This window comes from Alexandromys fortis, unplaced genomic scaffold, assembly GCF_014885135.2.
Source record: "Alexandromys fortis isolate MF-2015 unplaced genomic scaffold, M_Fortis_MF-2015_v1.1 scaffold_1, whole genome shotgun sequence".
NCBI classification, from domain to species: Eukaryota; Metazoa; Chordata; class Mammalia; order Rodentia; family Cricetidae; genus Alexandromys; species Alexandromys fortis.
Genome location: NW_026067927.1, coordinates 3,055,604 through 3,078,612, shown reverse-complemented (window position 1 = coordinate 3,078,612; position 23,009 = coordinate 3,055,604). Strand labels below are relative to the sequence as shown.

The window sequence follows — 23,009 nt, the reverse complement described above, 5'->3', positions numbered from 1 at the left end:
AAGTAGAACACTTCCCTGGGAAATTACCATCCTCATTTCTTAAGAATAAAGCTTTCCATTATTTGGACAATAGTGTTAAGGCTTTGTTGTAGTTATTTTTTGTTTTGTTTTCTCTTTGGGGGTCTGCCACCCAGCTCCCAAATAAACACATGGAGACTTATTCTTGTTATGATTGCCCAGTCTTAGCTTGGCTTGTTTCTAGTCAGCTTTTCTAACTTAAATTATCCTGTTTCTCTTTAACTACATTTTGCCTCTGAGCTTTTTACCTTTCTTTATTCTATATATCTTTCTTTCCTTCTTACTTCGTGGATAGCTGTGTGGCTGGCTCCTGGCATCCTCTCCTCCCTCTCTTCCCTAGAGTTCTCCTCCTATTTACTTTGACTGCCTGCCAGTCTTGCATGTTTCTCTCTCCTGCCTTGCTTGGCCGTTCAGCTCTTTATTAGACCAATCCGGTATTTTAGGCAGGCAAAGTAACACAGCTTTACAGAGTTAAACAAATGCAACATAAAAGAATGCAATGCATCTTTGCATCAATAAACAAATATTCGACAGCATAAACTGAATGTAACACATTTTCAACGAATATTCCACAACACTCAGTGTTTTATTTTTACATGAGTGTGCGTGTGTGCACACAATAGGGAAGTCAGAGGATAACTTCTGGGAGTTATGGGAATCAAACCCAGGTCACTAGGATTTGTAGCAAATGCTTTATCTGCTGCTGAGCTATCTTGCAAATGACTGGCGAGACAACCAAAGAGAACTTAGGCATATGAAGACTTTTAACAAGGTGTTTTTAAGAATTATTACAAAGTGGTGGCTAATTTTCAGATTAAAAAATTTTATGGACTACTACGTCTATGAGTAGAAATAGAGCCGGGCAATGGTGGCGCACACCTTTAAACCCAGTACTTGGGAGACAAAGGCAGGTGGATCTCTGAGTTCGTAGGCCAGCCTGGTCTACAAGAGTGAGTTTCAGGACAGTCAAGGCTACAAAGAAAAACCTTGTCTCAAAAAACAAGACAAAATCTGTGGACCTAGGATATTTGGCATGAAAAATACTTTAAAGGCAAGTTAGCCCCTTTAGAAACTTTGGGAAAGCCCACAAGCTGTTTACAGAGCAAAACATTCTGGGATAGGCACCCAGGTTATTTTATGTACTTCACATACAGAGACCTAACTTGCTGTTTCTAGTGAATAATTCAGTGTCTTTTAGTGTAATAGGTGTATGACAACAATTTTAGAACATCATCGCTTCAGGAAACTAGTACCCCAACCTTTCACCTCCAGTTCGCTCATGCTCCCCTTTGCTCTCCATGTAGCTGCCATAACGGTCGGATTGCATACTGCTTAGATACTGTGTGTGGCTTGACTCGGCCATATCTCCACGCTCTCCACGCTCTCTTATATTGTAGCATGTATACATACTTCATTTTCAAACACTATATTCCATTGGAGTTCCCCCCTCTGACTTATTAGGAATAATGCTACTGTCAACCGCTGTGTGGTAGTTTTGTGTAGTTGTACGTTTTCATTTCGCTTAGATTTTTTATTTTATTTTATTTTTTTCCGAGACAGGGTTTCTCTATGGCTTTGGAGCCTGTCCTGGAACTAGCTCTGTAGACCAGGCTGGTCTCGAACCCCCAGAGATCCGCCTGCCTCTGCCTCCCGAGTGCTGGGATTAAAGGCGTGCGCCACCATCGCGCCCGGCTCGCTTAGATGTTTTAAGCCAGGTAACTGCCAAGTCAAATGATCACTCTTTGGTTAACTTCGAGGAACAGTCATTTCCCAAGAAGCCCAGTACCATTTTACATTCTACTTGTAGCATAAGAGGGAGCATATTTTTATTTCCTGTTAAACTATCTCCGTTTTAAAAATAGTCTACTCGCGGCTATTTGTAAACAGAGACTTAGGATCTGATTAAAGAGGTGGCCAAGGCTCCTATTATTTCCTAAGCATCATGTTCCCTTGAGGACACCAGGGAAGCCCACAGGATGGTGGGACGCGTTTACCTGCTTTGCCTGGGAGGAACAAGGGACAAGGGGCCAGGGGCCTGGGTACCGCACCCTGCCGCCCGGCCACGCACACAGGCCTGCCGTCATTGTCCACGGGACGGGATCACTCCAGAGTCCGACTGGGGCGCGTCCGCGGCGTCAGTGGGCCCGGGGTCGCCAAGGATGCTGCAGGGCGCCGGGACGCGGGGCCCTAGGCCCGGTTCGGGGCCCGTGGGGCTGTGGCGCGCCCGCTGGGGGCGGGGGACGAAGGCCGCGCCCCCGCGCCCGTCCCGCCCGCGTCCCGCTAGAGGCGGCGGCCCGCCCCGAGTCCGCCAAGGCTCTTCCGCGCCGGCAGGGGCAGCAGCGGGAGCGGCGCGGGGCGGAGCGGCGCGAGCAGCCAGGAGCGACCCGGCCCGGTCCGGCGCGGCGGCGGCGGCGGCAGCGACGCCAGAGCCCGTGGGCGCCGCCGTTCGCGAGGCCGCCGCAGGCGCCTGGCCGCAGCGCGGGGAGCCCCGGGCGCCGGAGCCTGCTGCCGCCGCCATGCCGCTGCTCTTCCTCGAGCGCTTCCCGTGGCCCAGCCTCCGCACCTACACGGGCCTCAGCGGCCTGGCCTTGCTCGGCACCATCGTCAGCGCCTACCGCGCCCTCAGCCAGCCGGAGGCCGGGTCCGGCGAGCCGGAGCCGCTAACGGCCCCGCTGCAGCCCGAGGCGCTCGTGCCGTCGCGTCTGGCCGCCGGCGGCCCCCGGGCCCGCGACGTGGCCCAGTACCTGCTGTCGGACAGCCTGTTCGTGTGGGTGAGCGAGGCTGCGGGCCGGGTGCGGGCGGGCGGGCGGACGAGCGAGCGGGGGCCGCCATGTCACCCTTTATCCGCGGGGGGCGTGGCCGGGAGCTGACCCGGGCTGAGGAGGCCGAGGGCGGGAGGGGGGCACGAGCTGACCCCTCTCGCGTGGGGCTGGAGGCCGAGCGGTGCTCCGAGCACGGCGAGCCGCGGAGGGAAGGGGCCGGGTCGCCCGGCTGAACGGCCTGCCCACGGAAGGGCGGTCGGGCCCGGCCCGCGGACTCCAGGGCAGCGGGGCAAGAGCCGGGGCCAGTGGCGTCCAGCTCGGCGGTGTTATGGGCGGGTTCTCGAGGAAGCGAGGGCCGAGAGTTAGGGGGACATTTTTAACCGTCTGGACAGGTTGGGACAGACGTTTAACTCTAAAGAAGACAACTTTGAAAGGTTGCTATTTGGTAATGGATTACCCTCCGGCGGGCGCTGTGGAACGAAGCACACAAACAAGCTGCGTCCTTTTTCTTTTACCTGGTGGTTGGTGACTGTTCCCTCTGGTGACTGAAGGTAGCAAAACCTTCTGATCGGTGCGGCAGCGTCTGCTTTGAACTCGATTTCTCCCTTAGCGGTCCATTTTCAAACAAGGTTTCTAGTTTGTTCTGTCCGGGCGAGATAAGCAACGTTCACACGGCACAAGTGCTGTCTTCGTTTATTACATCATTTCAGGCTGGGCAGATGTGCGGAAATTTTGCTCTCACCTTGCACTTGAATGGCTCGTCTGTAAACCCCCGGAAATATGAAAAGTTGCTCTAGGATTTAAAATTTGTCACTTGGATTTACTATGGCTTGTGGGATATTCTCGGAGTTCTCGCTTGGCGCCTAGAGCAAGCTGCGAACGACTGAGGGGTTAATATTCTAAGTTGGTGGAATTATCAGCAACTCATTTGTTATAATTACTCCCACTGTGCTTCATCAGGAGGCAGAGGGATTTGTGAACTCCGGGGGCTGTAGATTAAGCCGCCCGGTCCTTTGATAAATAGTTTAACAGGAGGCAGTGAAGGGTGAAGTTCCCATTTCTCTACCCCTGTGCAGAGATGAGCCGTTCTTTACCAAATGGAGGAGAGAAAGAATTCAGTTCACATCACATCTTGTTTAATTTCAGATCGCTGTGCATTTGTGTGACAGGGTAAACAACTTAGAATTCCGTGGCGAGAGCTCTGGACCTACGCGAAGACTGTAGGGCAGTCCTTGATGCGCTCTCTTCAGCCTGAGATAGCAGGACGCTCAACAGGAACCACTCACTATTGTAGCCATAGAACAGACAGTAGTATTGTTCAATGATTTTTTTCTTAATCATAAATTTCTTCTTGCAGAACCCATGTTCAAATTCCAAGGTTAATACCGCTTCATAAAACATTACCCAAGGCCTTTTGATTTTTCTGAGAATCCTTTTTAAGAAATTTTTTTTTCTTCCTACAGTCTTGCCGCATGCAAATTGGTCATCCGCTCCCCCCTCCCCCGGCCATTATTTTTTCTCAGTTGAACTTGGTGCAGTTTTTCTTCCACCTCTTATGGAGTTTTAACGAGCTCGTTTTTGGCATCCCGCGGCTGCCCCGACTTCTCTTATGTGCCCAGAACTTTCTGTATCATCTTGCACCCACTCTGTGCTGGAGCCGCTTTGTTCCTGCACCCCCAGCACGCTTCCCCTGTGGCCTGACAGCTAGCGTTTCTGAGTGACTGTGGGGTGGGCCTTTGTGGATGCTTCTTGAGCCCCACTCATGGGCATTTATATAGTACTCCCCAATAAAAACAAAAATGCAAACCTGCCAAGGTCAAGCCAGATGGGCAAGAACCGGGCTTTTGTCAGCTGCAAATCTTATTACTGTGTTGTGCGTTAGGCTCCCCAGAACTCGTCTTTGTAGAACACAGTTCAGCCTTGCAGGAGGTTTTGCATTAGCACACTCAGTTCAGAACCTTTCAGAGATGCTATTTTCAGCCCTCTGGAAGACACAGCTGTGAAGAGCACGTTCCCCTACCCTCACATGACTCATATGTAAATAAGGCGAAACATGCGAGGTGATGGTCGATGCACACACAGCACCCGGTGGGGTTTGGAGCCCACCTCCAAAGGCCCGAAGGACCGGAGCGGGCGCCGTGGACACTGAGCCGCGAGGTGGCAAGGGGCCTAAACTGTGAACTGGGGCGAACAGTATTGGGGAGGAGTTCTGCAGAGCGCCCCCTGACCTCGGCAGCTCTGCCGACTTGAAAGGGAGATTGAGAGGGTGAAAGGTAGTGCCTGGGGTACCAGGAGGTAGCCCTGCCGTGAGAAAGGAGGTGAGAAACCTCTGAAGCTCTTCCTTCGCTCCCCGTGTGGGGCGCAGGCTGACTTGTAGCTTTTGACAGCCGTCTTTGGGCTTCTCGCTCTTCCGCCACACGCAGTGAGAAAAGCAGGTGGGATTTCAGAACTGGCCAGGTCAGTTCTAAACTTAAGAATTTAAAGGACAGATTCTACCAGTTCATACTTCTTTTATTCTTCTTGTGGAGACAGGATTTCTGGGTATAACAGCCCTGGCTGTCCTGGAACTCACTCTGTAGACCAGGCTAGCCCCCAGCTCATAGTGCTCCCTCCGCCTGCCTCTGCCTCCTGAGTGCTACCACCGCTTGGCTACAAATTTCGTAATTCAAAGGTCAGAGGAAACCAACGTGATAGACAGTGAAAGTAGGTCTCCTGCTACCTGTTTCCCATTGCCAGGTTTTTGTAATCGGTGCTGGCCTGAAGTGGGAACCTACGAAACATGCAGGTTGTCTCAAGTAGTTTACACAGTTCATTTCTATGGATTACACATGTGTACATGTGAAAACTCTTCTGTTTCTCACCTGTACCTGCCTTATCCCCACCCCCTTGTGACCTGGATGCGCCTTTGAATTTTTATCTAAAGTTATCTTGACACACCAAGTACGTATCCCTTCCTGGGCTGATGTTAGTGCCTCACGTAGATCTCCTGGATGAGTGTTTATTCAGTGAAGCCTTCAGTGATGGACTGGTGCTCCATTTTTCTGCTATGATACAGGCGAAGCCTTTTAGCGTGTTTGGATTCTGCCTGTGAGAAAAAATTAGTAAGCTGTACAGAGCAGATAAAATATTAAAATAGCTCCTCACTGTTGTTTGAGCGAAGGAAGCGGCTGCTCAGATCAGGCTTGCTGCAATTTGAGCTTCGTGCGGGGTTTGTTTTATTTGGGGGGGGGGGAAGGTGTTTTTTATTTTATTATTTTTTTGGAGACATGGTTTCTCTGTGTAACGAACCCTTTCTGTTCCGGAACTCACTCTGTACCAGGCTGGCCTCTAACTCAGAGATCTGCCTGCCTCTGCCTCCCGAGTGCTAAGCTTTGATTTTTAGGGTTCTTGGAGACTTAGTTTGTTCCATAGTTCTGGGGCTGGAAATCTGGGCGGGTGTCAATTCTGCAAGAGTGTCAAAGGTATCTGATTTGGCATATACTAGAAAGGAAGAATGCTCCAGTTAGGACTCTTTGAGTTCTTCAGGTGTGTTTGGTTTCTTTTTGTTTTCTAATTTTGGAGACCAAGTCTGGCTGCTCAGGACAGACTGTGCTGCCTACTCTCAATGCCAGTGTTTGTGCCTCAGCCTCCAGTGACAGGACTGTAGGCCTGGGCCACCATGCTTGGTGCCACAGTTATATTTGCAGCTGAGTTGGAGAAGTCACTGCGTTTATTGGAAAGACACAATACTTGTGAAGTTAAGACTTTTTTCTTTAAAAATTGTAAGGCTTATTTTATGGGTATGAATGTTTAGCAGGCATGTATAAGTGTGCACCACATGCATGCCTAGTGCGTTTGGAGGGCAGGAGGTGGCATTAGAGTCTCTGGAACAGGCGTTTCGGATGACTGTGAACCATTATATGGGTGTAGGGAGCTAAGTGGGTCCTCTGCAAGAGCAACAAATGCTTTTAACCTTCAGCTACAAGACTTTTCCCTGTAACTAGATATAGAATCATCCATAGTCGTTGCAGTATTATAGGAAAGCACTATTCAGAACCTTCAAACAGCGTTAATTCTTCCAAGCCTTTGTTGGTTTCATTTTCTTATGGATGTTATTTTTTTTTAATACATTTCCTTCCCAGTGGCTATATACTTTTTCCTGCCCCTCCTTTTCTTCCCTCCCTTTCCTCTGTTCTTTGAGGCCCTGAATTTGCAGCCCTCCTGTTTCAGCCTCTCATGTAGTTCGTACTCTAGGTCTGTCACCAGGAGTGACTCCATATGCTTTTTCAAGCCCTGTTTTACTTAGACATGCTAATTTTCAAATCTCCCATTTAGATTAAAATAGAAATGTTTATCTATGAGAGACTTGCTGTTGGAGGTGGGAGACAGTATAAATTGGAACTTTTCAAAAAAAAAAAACTGAAGAAAAATCGTGTGTGTGTGTGTGTGTGTGTGTGTGTGTGTATGTGTGTGAGTGCAGGTCCAGTGGAGGCCAGAAGAAGGTGTTGGATGCCCTGAAGCTGAAGTCCCAGTGCCTGTGAACCACCACGCGGTTGCTGGGACTTGAAGAAGGGCTTATGATAGAGCAGGAAGTGCTCTTAACTGCTGAGCCATCTTTCCACCCTCCAAAGAAACTTTTTATACATATTTTTTTAAGTCAAAAACTTTAAAAAGCTTAACTGAAAGTGATAAAATTAAGTTTTGTTTTATGGCTGAGGTACAGTGGTGCTGTTTGGGATAGAGAAGTAATGATAGACTCTAAGTCTGATTTTTGAGTTCAGGTTCAAAGTCTTCGTTTTCTACATTTCTCCTGTCCTTGAGCGCTTACTGAACGTGTTGCGTTTGTGTGTTTGAACTCATGTGATGCCGAGTAAACCAGGAAGAGCCCATTTTAAAAACAGCTCGCAGTTAAGCTGGGGGGTTTAGCTGATTTTTAAAAATACCCCATTTGCCTGCTGAAGACAGATTCGGTATGAGGGTTGTGGTTGTGGGTGACATTTCCTCTGCTTTATATGACTGAAATTCTCACTGACTGGCAAATCCAAGGGAAGTGCTCCTCTTACAAGTCTACATCAGTGCCTTACAAATGAGCATTGTCAGGTTTAAGTTTATTTATTATTTAAATAAATAAAAATTATTTAAAATTTTATTTGAGATTTTATGTATTATGTGTATGGGTGTTTTACCTGTGTGCATGGTATGTTTGTATACCACTTGTGTGTGTGCAATTAAAGGTGTTGGTTATGAGACTGGCAGTTGTGGGACACCACATGGATGCTGGCAATCAAACCCATGTCCTCTAGGAGAATAGCCAGTGCTCTTAACTGCTGAGCCATCTCTAGCCCACTCCATTTTATAAAGATTTTATTTCATATTAAGTATGTATGTGTGTCTGTGCACCTACGCTGTGCCCATGGAGGCCAACTTTAGACCTAAAGTTACAGGCAGTTGTGAGCTGCTCAACATGTGTGCTGGGACCAAACTGAAAGTTCCTTATAATTCTGGGGTTTGTTTTGTTTGTGGCTGGCCTGGAACTCTGAACTCACAGAGCTCCGCCTGCCCTGCCTCCCGAGTGCTGGGACTGAAGGTGCGCACTGGGTTGTTCTGAGCTGGGTTCCCCACCTGATTAGTCAAAGGATTTAAATACCAAATAGTTCTTTCCCCAAGGTGGAACTATTTTTGTTTTATTCCTTTAAAAATATCTTCTTGGCCCCATTGGCAACAGAATAGAACTAAACATGATTGAATCTTTTTGTACTGAGTTAGATCTCCAGTGTGTGTTCTGCCACACGAGTGTGTGCTGGGAGATACAGAGGCAGCCTGCTGGGATGTGAGGGGCTTGCTGTTTTACAGGGCCTTTTCATCATATTCCCTCTGCTCCCTCCCTCTCTCCCTCCCTCGCCCATTATAGTTTGCTTTTAAAAGTAGAGGGACAACCAGATGGACGTGGTGGCACAAGCCTATCATCCTAGGGCTTAGAACTGGAGCTAGCAGAATAGGAAGTTAGTTCAAGGGCAACCTGGGGGGCATGAGAATCTATCTCCAAACAATGGCAGGAGCCAAAGTAAGAGAAAGATGATTTGCCCTTTTGCTGTTTAGGTCTGAAAATACCATTTTAAAATTATTTTCAAGAAGGAAGTTTTCTCAGCAAGTGGAAGAATGCCTTGGTTTTGACACTGGTGTCACAGAGTATTCTTCCATTCTGTAGTCCTGACTTTTTTCCAGATCGTGTGTCTTCCTACCCTTCCCCGTTTGTCAAGGCAGCATTTTTGAGTTCTGGATTTTACTGATCATGATGACTTTTAGACCAGTTAGCCAACAGCTACCTTAGTGTTCCTGTAGGAACGAAGGCACATACTTCTGCATGGTTATTTATTGGTCTATTTATTGAGCCGGTGTCTGGATTGGGCTTCCAGTCCTCCTGCCTCAGCTCTCCTAGTGTGTGGCCATCATGCCAAGCTTGGTACATACAGCTTTACAGAAACAGCGCAGAGTTTCTGTTGTGTCCTGTCAAGTTGGAAGGGAAGGGTGGTCTGCTGGAGGGTACCCACTGGGACAGGGGTCTGACTCAGTGAGCTGTGAAGCTGGTGCTCCTTTCCCCACGCCCCATCCTTGTTTAGCTTTGATAGCACTTAGTTTGTACTGGTAGAAAACCAGGAAGACTCTGTTCTGGGAATGGCCGTCTAATTCCTCGTAGGGAACATTACACTGTGTTTGTATTTCACCAGAACTAAACTTCCTTTCTTTCTTTGATATGTGTACAGGTTTTGGTGAATACTGCTTGCTGTGTTTTGATGTTGGTGGCTAAGCTTATCCAGTGTATTGTGTTTGGTCCTCTTCGAGTGAGTGAGAGACAGGTAAGCGATCAGATTCTTTTTTTTTTTTTTTTTTTTTTTTTTTTGGTTTTTCGAGACAGGGTTTCTCTGTAGCTTTGGTGCCCGTCCCGGAACTAGCTCTTGTAGACCAGGCTGGCCTCGAACTCCCAGAGATCCGCCAGTCTCTGCCTCCCAAGTGCTGGGATTAAAGGCGTGCGCCACCACTGCCCGGCAAGCGATCAGATTCTTGCAAAGAAAACTTAAAAGCACTATTAAATTTGGTGTAATTTCAAGTATATAGAAAAGTTCCATGAATACTACCAAGAACTCCCGGATGCGCTTTATCCAGAGTTACTTTTTAGTTTTATTCGTGTGTGTGTGTGTGTGTGTGTGTGTGTGTGTGTGTGTTGCGTATATAAATGTGCTCACCTATACTTGGCACATATGGAAGCTAGAGGAGAATTTTATGTGTCTGCCCCTATTTCTCTACTTGAATGTTTCAGCTGGGGGTTCTTTACTGAACTGGGGGCTCAGTCATCAGTGCTTGTAGTACTGAGCCATCTTTTAAACAGGACCTTGCTATGTAGTTCTGCAGGCCTGGAACTTGCTTTGTAGAGCAGGCTGCCCTTGAACTCGCAGTCCTCATGGCTCAGCCACCCTTGCTGGGATTATCCTTACTTCTGGCTCAGAAGCTCCATTTGATACTTGGTTCTTCATTCTTTCTGAGCTAGAAATGGACCAGGCCTGTGGCAGGCTGTCTGAGTGGCAGCAGTGGGCCTTCAGTGTTTTGTCTTCTCTAACGTGTGTGGTGTCAGGTCACAATTTACAGTAAACGTAAATACCTTCAGGTATTTGAAACTCTTGTTATTCCCCCAACTTAGCCCTTTCAGTATAGAACACATCTTTATGCTGTTTTTTGCTGGCTTATTTTATTATTAATGCCACCCAGTAGCATTTATTAAGAACTATTTTGAGAGCTAAGCAGGGATGACATATGCCTTTAAATCTAGCACTTGGAAGGCAGAGGCAAGTGGATCTCTGAGTTTGAGTCCAGCCTGGTCTACATTGTGAGTTCTAGGATAGCCAGGACTAGACAGAGAAACCCTTTCTCAAAAAACAAACTAACAACAACAAAAAAGAACTATTTTGATTTAAGACTCAAAGAATTGGCATATATTTGCTCTGTGGGTGCTTAAAGTTTAAAAAATAAGACTAACATTAGAGACAAAGACACTGACTACCTAAAATGGTATAAATACTAACAGTTAAGTAGAGCCTTAGAGTATGAGAGGGGTCTCTCTCTTTCTCTCTCTCTCTCATATTAAATTATTTTAGCCTACTTAAGAAATACTTACTTTATTTTGTGTGCACTGGTGTTTTGCCGTGGGTGTCAGATCTTCTGGAACTGAAATTACAGACAGTTGTAAGCTGTCATGTTGGTGCTAGGAATGGAACCGTCCTCTGGAAGAGCAATCAGTGCTCTTAACCACTGAGTCATCTCTCCAGCCCCTCTCTTTCTGCTTTTAAAATTTTATTTTTTTTTTATACCAGTGTTTTACCTACATGTATGTAAGTGTACCATTTGTGTGTCTGGTGCCCATGGAGGCTAGAAGAAGGAATTGGATCCCCTAGAACTGAAGTTAGAGATTACAGAGGGTTGTCAGCTACTGTGCAGGTACTGGGAAGTATAAAGTTGTGTTGTATTCTTTATAAGAGCAGCAAATGCTTATAAGTACTGAGCATCAACCCAGCCAGAGAGTTTTGATTTTAAATATATTTAAAGCATTTAATGCATTAAAAAAAAGCTCTTTACAGGCTGTGTGGTGGTGGTACATTCCTTTACTCCCAGTGCTCAGGAGGCAGAGGCAGGCAGATCTCCAAGTTCCAGGCCAGCCTGAGGTAGAGAACGAGTTCCAGAACAGTCAGGGCTACACAGAGAAGCCCTGGCTCAAAGAAAGAAAGAAAAGAAAGCACTTTACAGTTATTAAGCCACTTAGTTCACCACCTATTCTGTGAGACTAGGCTGTTATACTAAGACCTGTTTTATGCTTGGAAAACTACAGCATGACGTGTCAGCGACCCCACACTGTACAGTGGCACAGCCAGGAATCACAGCCAGGGATACTTCAGGTTCTCCTACTTTCCCTGCCTAGGAAACAGACATTCACCCCGGATTCCAGGCTTAATGTGTTGGGGCGTGGTGTTCAGAACCAGGGTCCACACTAGCCGTTTTCACTGTGTAAGGGCATTGCTGCTGGTGTGGCCTTTGCAATGGATAGAAATAGAGGATACTCTTTTTTTCCCCTAGTTAACTTTGTTCTCTGAACTCAAGGTATCTAATCAGAGTCACATTTAAACTCTCAGAGTAATTCTGTTCTTTGTGTTGGGTCCTGCTGACCTCAAACTCAAGACCTTCTTGCCTTTGCTTTCCAGTCCTGAGTGCTGGGATCACAGGTGCCACTAAACCGTATCCCAGCTTTAACTTCAACTTGTAAATGTTTGTACTCCTTAGAAATTGTGTATGGAAGTCTCATTAGAAGTCTCGTTTTCACTGAGCGGTGGCACATGACTTTAATCCCAGCACTCAGGAGGCAGAGACAGGTGGATCTCTGAGTTTGAGGGCAGCCTGGTCTACATAATAAGTTCCAGAACAGCCAGGGCTGCATGAAGAGAGCCTGTCTCAAAATAAAGGGGAAAAAAGTCATATTCGTTCATTCTTATCTTTACCCGGATTCTTACCCCTTCCATCAATAGCTGGGTAATCAGATATTTTAATAGTAGTAAGAGCTAGGACTCATTTGCTGTCCCCTTGTTTTTTCCCCTGCCCCAAGAAAGTGGCGATTTTTAAGACTGAAAGTTTCAATTTAAAAAAGATGATAAGGACTGGATGACTCAGCACCTTATTGCTGTTGCAGAGGACCAGAGCTTGATCCCCAGAACCCACATGGTGGCTCACCACCACCTGTAACTCCAGTGTTGGGTGCTCTAGCACTCTGACTTCTGGGTGTACCAGGCATTCACGTGGTGCAGATATAGCACTCAGACAAAACATTTGTACAGATAAAACAATTAAAAAATAATATAGCAAAGAAATAACATAATCTATTGCGTATGGCACACCTTAACAACTTGTTTAGAAAGCAGATGGCTGTTCTTAAAAATAATAATACCTTTGTAGTCTTCTTTTAAATAGTGTTGAATTAGGAACTCATTCAAATATATGTATTTTCATAAAATATTTTTTGAATAAGGGAGAATTAAAAACAATTTGAGTCTCTCAGTTACTGTTAAGTCAGTATGCTGATATATCTAGAGAACATTTACCTACAGTGATAAAGTTCTCACATTAATATGTGAGAAAAAACAGTGTCCAAAAATAAAATATTGCATATTGGATGAAGAAAAAAATAAATATTAAGGGCATTATTTTATTTTTAATCTGCTTTTGGTTTGGTTTTAGGTCTTTTTTTTTTTTTTTTTCTCTTAGCCCAGATTGGCTTCCCAAGTGCTGGGATTGCAGGCAGGGACAACTATACTTAGCTGTGTGGATAGACATAGTTTTAAATTTTTTATTGTTGTTTTTATATTTTTATATTTTATATACTAGCAAGTGACCTTTTAATTTTTATTATTTTCTTGTGTGTAGTGTGTGTATGTTGCCTACATTGTGGGTGTGTGCATGTATTTGCATGTGTCTGGAGGCCAGAGGTTGACTTTAAGGGACTTTCTCAATTGCTTTCCACCTTTTTTTCTCCTTAAGATTTAAAATATTGCGTTCTTTTTGTGTATATGCCTGCATCAGTTTACTGCACCATGTGCCATGTGAGCTGCCTGATGTGGGTGCTGGGAATGGAATCCAGTCAGATATTCTGCAAGAGCAGTAAGGGCTCTTAACCACAAACCTTCTCTCTTGCCCTTTCTATCTTATTTTTTGAGACAGGGTTTCCTGAACCTGGAGCTCATCAGTTTAGCTAGACTGGCCAATGAGCTGCAAGGATTGGCTGTCTCTGCCCCTCAGTACTGGGGTTACAGACAAGTGTGCTTCTCCACTGGCTTTTACTTGGGTGCGAGGGTTCCAAACTCAGGTCTTCATGCTGCGTGGCAAGTACTGCACCTACTGAGCCATCTCCCAAGCTCTGCTTAATATTTTATTTAGAAAATCTAAATTTTCTATTGTTGATTGTCAGAGTGCAGAAATAATATAAATTAAAAAAAATCAATAAAAAATTATTGAAGTAATACTGATAACCCTTGCTGATATTTTCTACTGTACATGTAAACCTAAAATATTTTGCGTAAGGACTAGACTAATATAACTGCTTTTTTATTGGCTGAAACTTCCTGGCTGTTCCAGATTACAAGTTTCAGTTCTGAGATGACTTTGTGGCTGTCCGGCTCTATTCTGTGAGGAATGTTCTTGCTTTTGTTACGTTAGCATCTCGTACACAGACTTGCTATGATGGCACTCACCTTTACCCACTTTTTTCTTTTTAGCATCTCAAAGACAAGTTTTGGAATTTTATTTTCTACAAGTTCATTTTCATTTTTGGTGTGCTGAATGTCCAGACTGTGGAGGAGGTGGTGATGTGGTGCCTCTGGTTTGCCGGACTTGTTTTTCTGCACTTGATGGTTCAGCTCTGCAAAGACCGATTTGAATATGTGAGTTTTTAGCCACCTCTTTGATTGCTCAGTCGCATGTGTGTGTGCCAGGTTTGATGTAAGAAGTAAAGTGAGAAAGGCACAGGCTACATGCTTGGGATAACTCAGAGGGGACTTCTAGGTCATCTACACAGCCTCTTTCTGCAGGAGCTTCTGCCACAGCTGTAGGCTACCCCGCCCTCACTGTCATCCCCCAAACCCTGTAGTCACCCCCACCACCCTTATCTTAGGTCAGAAACTGTGATTGTATACAGCTTGAACTTTTCTGGATGTTTCCTGTTTTTTTGTTTTGTTTCGTTTCCTTCTCCTTTTGCCCTGGTTGTGGCGCTTTTCTTTCTCACTGGTTTGTGCTGTTTCTACTTCCTGTTTGGGTATAAGATCAGCCTTTGACTTGAGGTCAGACCTGCACAGCAAGCACCTGATACAGGCTGAGGCAAACAGTTTGAAGTGCTGCCTCCCAGTTGAGCCCACTCTAGGACCTGTGTCCCTCTCTTTACTCAGTGTTCATGGAGATGGCATTGCACTTCTTCCAGAGTTAATCTCACTCTGGAAGGGTTTCATTCTTGTTACAAATAGGAGTTTCCAGCCTTCCTTTCCGGCTGGTTGTAGCCTACACTTAGTACAACAGGAATTTCAACACCAGGTCTCTTTTCCAGGCAGTCACTTGTCCTTGCCTAGTATTAACCTGTCATTATGAGTGGTAATCCTGTAATTCCTCTCCATTGTTCTTTCCCTGACAGGCTAATAGGCTGCAAGTGAATTCTCATCTTCCACGATTAGAGCAAGACAAACAGAAACAGCAGAACCAGGATACTGTTCTGAGTTCTATATGTTGTTAGAGGAGATAACTGAACATCCTTCTAGAGATTGTAATCTCATGTTAGAAGGATACTGGAGAATCAAAGTATAGAGTCTGTTGTATCTGATGAATTAAATGATAAAGTTTTAAAAATCTCAACTCATTGCATTTAGGTCATGGTCGAATTTGGGCTTCTTCTATGTTAGTGTAGTGCCCCAAGCAAACATAGCGAGCTTAATCTTGAATTCTGGCGGTTGCCGTGGTGGGGCAGTGAACTGTCTCTGTTTTGTTTTACAGCTTTCCTTCTCTCCCACCACACCAATGAGCAGCCACGGGAGAGTCCTGTCTTTGCTGATTGCTATGCTGCTCTCCTGCTGTGGACTGGCAGTTGTCTGCTGCGTCACAGGCTACACCCATGGCATGCACACCTTGGCTTTCATGGCTGCAGAGGTGAGGTGCTGGGCACAGATTCCTAAACATTTGCAAGGAGACCAGACTATCTGAAAAGCTATTTAGTCTTTGATTTTAACTGGCATTCCCTCCCCGCTTCCCACAAGACAGGGTTACTCTATGTAGCCCTGGCTATCCTGGAACTCGATCTGCCTGCCTGTACCTCCCTAGTGGTGGGATTAAAGGCATGCAGCACTACCACCTGGCAGAAAAAGAAATTAATGGCATTTATTTATTTATTTCATGTGTGTGTGCTACAGCATATGTCTAGAGGTGAGAGGGACCACCCGTAAGAATTAGTTCTCTCCTTCCAACCATGTGAGTCCCAGGTGTAATGACAAGTGCCTTTACTTACTGAGCCATTTTGTCAGCCTGATTTTTTTTTTATAGCGAGTATTTATTTGTTCTTTGACAGTTTTATTCATGCAAATAATTTGTCATGATGGTGTTCATCCCGGGTTTTCCCCTGGGTTCCCCCCGACCTCTGCAACATGCCACCTTTCCACCTTCATGGTCTCTTCCTTTTAATTTTACTGCCTGTGACTGAGCACAGTTAGCACTTCTTGCAGACTCATGGGTGCAGGCTATCCTCTCTGAATATTTAAAGATAAAAAATTACTTTTTAAAATTTGCAGGAGATACCATTTTTTTCTCTGTTCAGTAGAAACCCAATTAAAAAGTAAAGGTTTATTTATCATTATTTTATGTGTATGGGTGTTTTGCCTACATTTCCATCTGTTTACCATGTATATACAGTGCCTGTAGAGGCTAGAAGAGGTTGTTGGACCCTCTGGAATTGGAGTTACAGACAGTTGGGAGCCGCCATGTGTTTGTTCAGCTGGGAACTGAATGTTGGTTTTCTGGAAGAGCAGCCAGTGCTCTTAACCACCAAGTTATCTACAGCACCCAAAACCCAAAGTTTTTTAATGTCTTGATTTTTTTTAGTTTGATTGTATTTTATTTTAATGTGTCAAAGTGTTTTGCCTGCATGTATGTATATGCACTGTGTGTGTCCTTGGTGCCTTCAGAAGTCAGAGGAAGGCATTAGACCCCCTTGAACCAGAGTTACAGAGGGCTATGAACTACCACCATGTGTGTTCCTTTGCAAGAGAAACAAGTTCTGTAAACTACTGAGCCATCTCTTTAGCCTATTCATACTCTTTATAATCAATAACTAATATATTTGCCTTTTCCTCAGTCAAAGACAAACTTTATACTACTTTTACCTATAATGGCTAATTAGGAAAATGAAATATAGCAATTTCTTTCTTTTGTGATTTTAGTGTCCACAGTTTATCTTCAGTGAGCTTATATCTGAAATTATTAATGGAAAATTCTGTAAATAACAATTCATAAGGTTTATTTGGTTGTTGTTTGTTTGGTGCTGGCTGTAAACTCAGTACTGTGTGCTCTGCTACTCAGCTCACAAACTTTAGCCCCACAGCGTAGAAGCTGTAAATTCTGCACCGTTGTGAGGGCCACAGTGACGTGGGTGCTCTCCCGGCTGAAACATGTCATTTATTTGTTTAGGGCATCCACGGTGTATATCCTACTCACCCGTGAATCATTTACTGGCCAGTTCAGTCTCTGATCACCTATAGATGTTTCATGGTGCTTTGTCTGAGTGTCCTAGTTACTTCTCTGTTGCTATGGTTAAGTTCTCAACAAAGGGAGAAAGGCTGAGTTTTGGTTTATAGTTCCTGAGGGATACAGTTCATATTAGCAGAGAAGATATGGCAGCAGGTGAGATGCATGGTGACAGGAGCAGGAAGCTGATTATCACATTGCATCTGCATTGTATAAACAGAAAGCAGCAAATGCGTGCTTGCTGCTAAATTCTCCTTCTCTATCTGTAAATGAAGGGTGCTCTTTTGTTCCCCGCCATACAGACCCAAATAATCACACAGAAACTATATTAATTACAACACTGCTTAGCCTATTAGCTCAGGCTTCTTATTAACTAACTCTTACATCTTATATCTTAAATTAGCCCTTTTGTATTAATCTGCGTATCACCACGAGGCTCTGGCCTACCTGTAAGGTTCCGCGTGTCCTTCTCCTTTGGCAGCTACATTGCTTCTCACTGACTCCACTGACTCCGCTGACTCCGCCTACTCTCTCTATATCTCTTCCAGCCTGGCTATATTCTCTGCTGCCATAGGCCAAAGCAGCTTTATTCATTAACCAATAAAAGCAACACATATACTGAAGGACATCCGACATCATCTGGCTCTACAGTCCAGGGTGCCAGTCTGGGGGGTTTCAGAACGATCCCATAGGCGTGCTTAAAGGCCCATCTCCATCCAGGTGGTTCTACAGTCTGTCAAGCTGACAGTACTATCACATCAAATAACCTTTATCTGCTTAATAGTGACCACAGTATACAAGAATAACAAATCAGAGGAAGCACAGGTATAAACCAGAAGGGCAAGTTCCTTTAGTATTATATAGTAATGCATTAGTGCATATAGGACAAAGCCATATTAAAGGTGGGATTAAACACCTTTAATCCCAGTGCTCAGGAGGCAGAGGCAGGCTGATCTTTGAGTTCAAGGCCAGCCTGGTGTATATAGCAAGTTCCTGGACACCCAGTGTTATATAGTGAGACCCAGTCTCAGAAAAAAAAAAAAAAAGGAAGGAAACAACATACCTACTTTGGATAAGAGAGATCTTTGTAATAGCTATACTGAAGCTAGTTATTTATCTTTAGAATGGATTATGTGTAAATATTTAGGAATTTATTAGAAGCAAGGTTAAAGTTTATTTTTGCCCCGAAGTATTAATTTCAGAGTATAATGTAATGTCAATAAAATTAGAAAAGGGGACTGGAGAGACAACTCATCAGCTAAGAGAACTTACTGTTGTTGCAGTGAACTCGGGTTTCCTTCCCAGCAACCCATGTGGAAGCTCACAGCTGTCCTTAACTCCACTTTCAGGGGATCCCACACCCTCTTTTGATGTCAGAGGGCACTAGGTGTTTACATGGTGTGCATAATGCACATAGGATATAATTTTTTTTTAAAATTGAAAATCATTTAAGTATTTAGGGAAAATATTTGTAATCCAGTTGAATATGTATTTGTAAAAGTATGTAATAGTATTTCCTCTTAAAAAGACCTATTTAGACCATACAGATAGAATAATTAGTTTGCTTTAGATACATTTTATTGCTAAATATTGTTTGAATGATATGCTTATTTGTTTTGTTGTTTTTGCTGATATCTACCTCCAGTTTAATAATTTGCCAAACTAAGCAAAAAGTTATACTTAAAAGTAAACACATTTAAAGTAGCTGAGTGGCTGGGTGTGGTAGCACATACTTAATAGTCAAGAACCCAGGAGCATCTCTGTGCTTGAGGCCAGCTTGGTCTACAAACCTATCTTCAGGACAACTAACTTTCCTAAAACTTTAGTGAGACCTTGTGTAAAAAAAAAAAAAAAACAGCAAACAAACAGCTCCATCCCTTTTTGATTTTTCTAGACAGCGTTTCTCTGTAGCTTTGGAGCCTGTCCTGGAACTCGCTCTGTAGCCCAGGCTGATGTTGAGCTCACAGGGATTTGGAGTACTGGGATTAATGGTGTGTGCCTCCACCACCCAAACCCACCCTCCTTTTTTAGATGTGACTCAGTCAGTATACATGGACCTTGAACTCCTGATCTTCCTGTGCTGGGGTTATTGGTATATGTGATCATGTGTGGCTAGAGGAAAAAAAAAATAAGGTCAGTTTCTATTTTTAAAAAAATGTCATTAGAGTCTTTTTTTTTCTTGGTTTTTCAAGACAGGGTTTCTCTGTAGCTTTGGAGCCTGTCCTAGAACTAGCTCTTGTAGACCAGGCTTGCCTCCTTCAGCAAATCCTACTGGCCTGCTCCTGCTGGCAGAGGTTTCTGTCCCACCAGGTCCCGTAGCTATTTAGTCCCAAAGAAATACACAGAGGCTTATATTAATTATAAACTAGTTGGCCTAGTAGCTCAGGTTTTTCTTATTAACTAATTCTTACATCTTAAATTAGCCTATAATTCTTGTCTGTTAGCCACGTGACTTGGTACCTTTGTCAGTGAGGCGTTCTCATTTTGCTTCCTCTGTGTCTGGGTGACGACTGCAGACTGACCTTATTTCTTCCCAGAATTCTCCTGTTCTTGCCACCCTGCCTATACTTCCTGCCTGGCTACTAGCCAATCAGCATGGTATTAAAACAATACAGGACCATTTGTTCCACAGCATGCACCACCAGAACCAGCGCTTTAGAGTCTTATTTCTGGTTTGATTCCTTATTATCCTTTGTTCTGGTAAATGTAGGGTACAAAAGCCTCAGGATGGAGCTGCTACTCGTGTAGGGCAGTCATAGTTGGCATTACAGTGCTGCCCTAGTGGGATACCCTTTCAGTAACCAGTCATGGTGACTTGGTGTTGTGTCAATAGAAGATTGTTAGACAGTGAGGAGGACCTCTCGTCATTGCAGAAGGTATTCTTGGGAGATGGCGAGGGACAGCTGCTCATTATTCTCAACTGGAAAAGGTTTAACAAAAGTGAGGCTCCTGTGTTGTGAAAATAGTCCATGGCAATGGGGCAGAGGAAGGGAAAGGGTGATAAATTTGACCGATCTACTTTTCATCTTGTTTTAGTTTTGTTTTATAGAAATCTGCTTTTTAACTAAACTAAGAAGGATTTCTCTTTTGCAGTCTCTTCTTGTGACAGTGAGGACAGCTCATGTGATTTTAAGGTGAGCAGAAATTTTGGATGATTGGCATTTACTTGTTAGTTGATTTTGAGATTAACGGTTTAAAATAGATGAAAATGTGACTAAGCTATAACATGTTTAAAGTACATTTTCTTGTAACAGTAAGTCAACACATTTTTCTGTCTAAATTGTAGATATGTAATTCACCTCTGGGACCTCAATCATGAAGGGACTTGGGAAGGAAAGGGAACCTACGTGTATTACACCGATTTTGTCATGGAGCTCACTCTCTTGTCCTTGGACCTCATGCACCACATCCACATGCTGGTGAGTCCCCCAGGAAGAGGGCTGACAGAGAGAGGGTCGAGGGGTTCAAGACACGAACCCTGGTTTGTACATTAAAGAAACGAAATGTTCAGTAAAAATACTCAAGTAAAAGACTTGAGTATCATTGGGCAGCCTTCGTCTTTGGTGGCTGGGTGCAGAACACTGCTCTGCACTGCTTTGGTTGGTTTGGCTCAGGAGGTTTGCTGTGCCAGGGGACTTGGTTAACTCTGCTGACAGTCAGGTGAGCTTTCTTTGAGCACGATAAAAGGGGTTTTTCCTTTAGTGTCTGTGTTTTTTTCTACTGAACAGTTTCTCTCTAGTGGTACTGGCCTTTACCTCCTTATAGGTTTTTTTTTTTTTAACCTTTGTAATGAAAAACAAATGCTTGTACTTAATATCTACTGCTTTAAGTTGGTGTGTCAGAAATGTCAGTGTTGAAGCAGGGCCAGTCTTACCCATCTGTAATTCCAGCACTTGTGAGGCAGAGGCAGGAGAATCATCAGGTTGGGACAGCCCTTGGTACATACCGAGACCCTGTCTCAAACCCCAAGGACTCTGTGGATGTAGCTGAGGTGGAACACCCGCCTAGCATATTCAGTGCCCTGGGTTCGTGGTTCCCAGCACCACAGAAGGGAAATATAAGCCTTCTTGACAGGTGAACATTTTTTAAAAAAATCTACTAGTGTGCTGGAGAGATGGCTCAGTGGTTAAGAGCACTGACTGTTCTTCCAGAGGACCTGGGTTCAATACCCAGCACTCACAACTGTCTGTAACTCCATTTCCATGGGGATCTGACACCTTCAGACATACAAATGTGCACATACAAAAAAAAAATCTAACTAATGATGGTGAGACCCAGTGTTGTCATGGGGACTTATTTATAAACTCGTCACAGTAACATTCAAGTCACTGGCAGAGTGGAGAGTGCACATTTATAAGTTAAAGGGCCAGTGAAATGGGCTCAGAAGGTAAAGGTGGGTGCCTCATGACAAGCCTGACAACATAGAGCTTGAGCCCCAGGACCCACATGGTGGAAGAAGTGAACCAGCTCCGCAAGCATTGCTCTGACCTCCAGAAATGGTCACTTTCTGGTTTTGTTGTTGCTTTGTTTTGTTTTAAGAGTCAGGGTTTCTCTCTGTAGCGTTGGTGCCTGTTCTGAACCTAGGTCTCGTAGACTGGGCTGGCCTCTGTCTCCCGAGTGTTGGGACTAAAGGTGTGTCATCACAACCACCCGGCCTAGGGTCACTTTCTGAAAAGAAAACAACACTTCGTATTTTTTAATTTTATAAATTTTATTATAAAAAACTTGCAAATAAACATTATGCATCGAGTTAAACAGATCCAAAGTCTATACAATGTAATGAAGTTATATACATTTAGAATTGACATTTGAAGTAGAAGCTTCACATTTTGTTGTATTTCTCTGCTTTTGTTTAAAAAAAAGCTTTGTTACATTTAGAGTGTGTGTGTCTGTGTGTACATGCACATGTATGTGTGCATGTGTGTTCTAACGATAGTGTATGTGTGGAGGTCAGAGCACTGCTTGTGGAGTTGGTTCCTTTCTTCCACCATGTGGGTCCTGGAGATCAAGCTCATGGTGTCTCGCTTGTCAGGAGACACCCACCTTTACTTCTCAGCCCACTTCACTGGCCCTTTAATTGATTCTTACGTATTTAAATACATAGCTTCATAAATTGAGTCCTTTTTGGACATACAGTGTTTGCATGTGTTTGCTTATGCAGTACTGGGTTTCAAACCCAGGGACTCATGCATGTCAAATAAGCATCTGCTTCTGAGCTACATTTCCCGCTAATTTTTTAAAATTACTATGTTATAAACATTGCCTCTGCTAGCAACATTTCTTCTAAACCATCCAAATATCTTCAGGATAAAACACTTAATCACATAGCTACACCATGATTTAATTATGTACACCCTGAAATGGGCTATTTAGATTATATTTGTTAGTTTGCTATTTCAGGATATTATATAATTAGAAAAAATCATGTTAGTATATTTAAGGTAGTGAAACTGTTACCTAGATGTGGGAATAACCAGGCTAGCTTAAAGATAGACAAATATATTTTATTTATTATAAGGGGAAAACTCATGCCACAGGCATGGAAGATACAGGCTCTGCTTGACCAAGGGGGAAACTACACAGAGAGTGCACCTGGGTGGTGCACAGGTTTTTTATCTCCTGGTCCCAGAAAGCCACACCTAAACTAGGTTCCACCCCTTACAGATTATTGGTTAACAAGGCTTTCCCCATCACTTTTTCCTGCCTTTTTAATCAAAAATGCTATTAGTAAATTAACAAACACTCAAACCTACTTTGTATAAAATAGGACATTAAAATATATTTATAAATTAGCCGGGCAATGGTGGCACACGCCTTTAATCCCAGCACTCGGGAGGCAGAGGCAGGCGGATCTCTGTGAGTTGGAGGGCAGTGTGGTCTACAGAGTGAGTTCCAGGACAGGCTCCAAAGCGACAGAGAAACCCTGTCTCAAAAGACCAA

General features: G+C 44.2%; 1 protein-coding gene across 1 annotated transcript in view; it reads left to right on the top strand.

The window, feature by feature from the left end:
• Window positions 1–2,337: 2,337 nt before the first annotated feature.
• Window positions 2,338–23,009, top strand: part of Amfr (autocrine motility factor receptor) — a 36,534-nt gene continuing 15,862 nt past the window's right edge. The window contains exons 1-6 of the mRNA XM_050144371.1: window positions 2,338–2,789; window positions 9,524–9,616; window positions 14,069–14,233; window positions 15,330–15,482; window positions 20,163–20,203; window positions 20,356–20,488. Of these exons, the coding sequence (XP_050000328.1) occupies window positions 2,535–2,789; window positions 9,524–9,616; window positions 14,069–14,233; window positions 15,330–15,482; window positions 20,163–20,203; window positions 20,356–20,488 (840 nt within the window). The 5' untranslated portion in view covers window positions 2,338–2,534. The remainder of the gene's footprint in view (window positions 2,790–9,523; window positions 9,617–14,068; window positions 14,234–15,329; window positions 15,483–20,162; window positions 20,204–20,355; window positions 20,489–23,009) is intronic.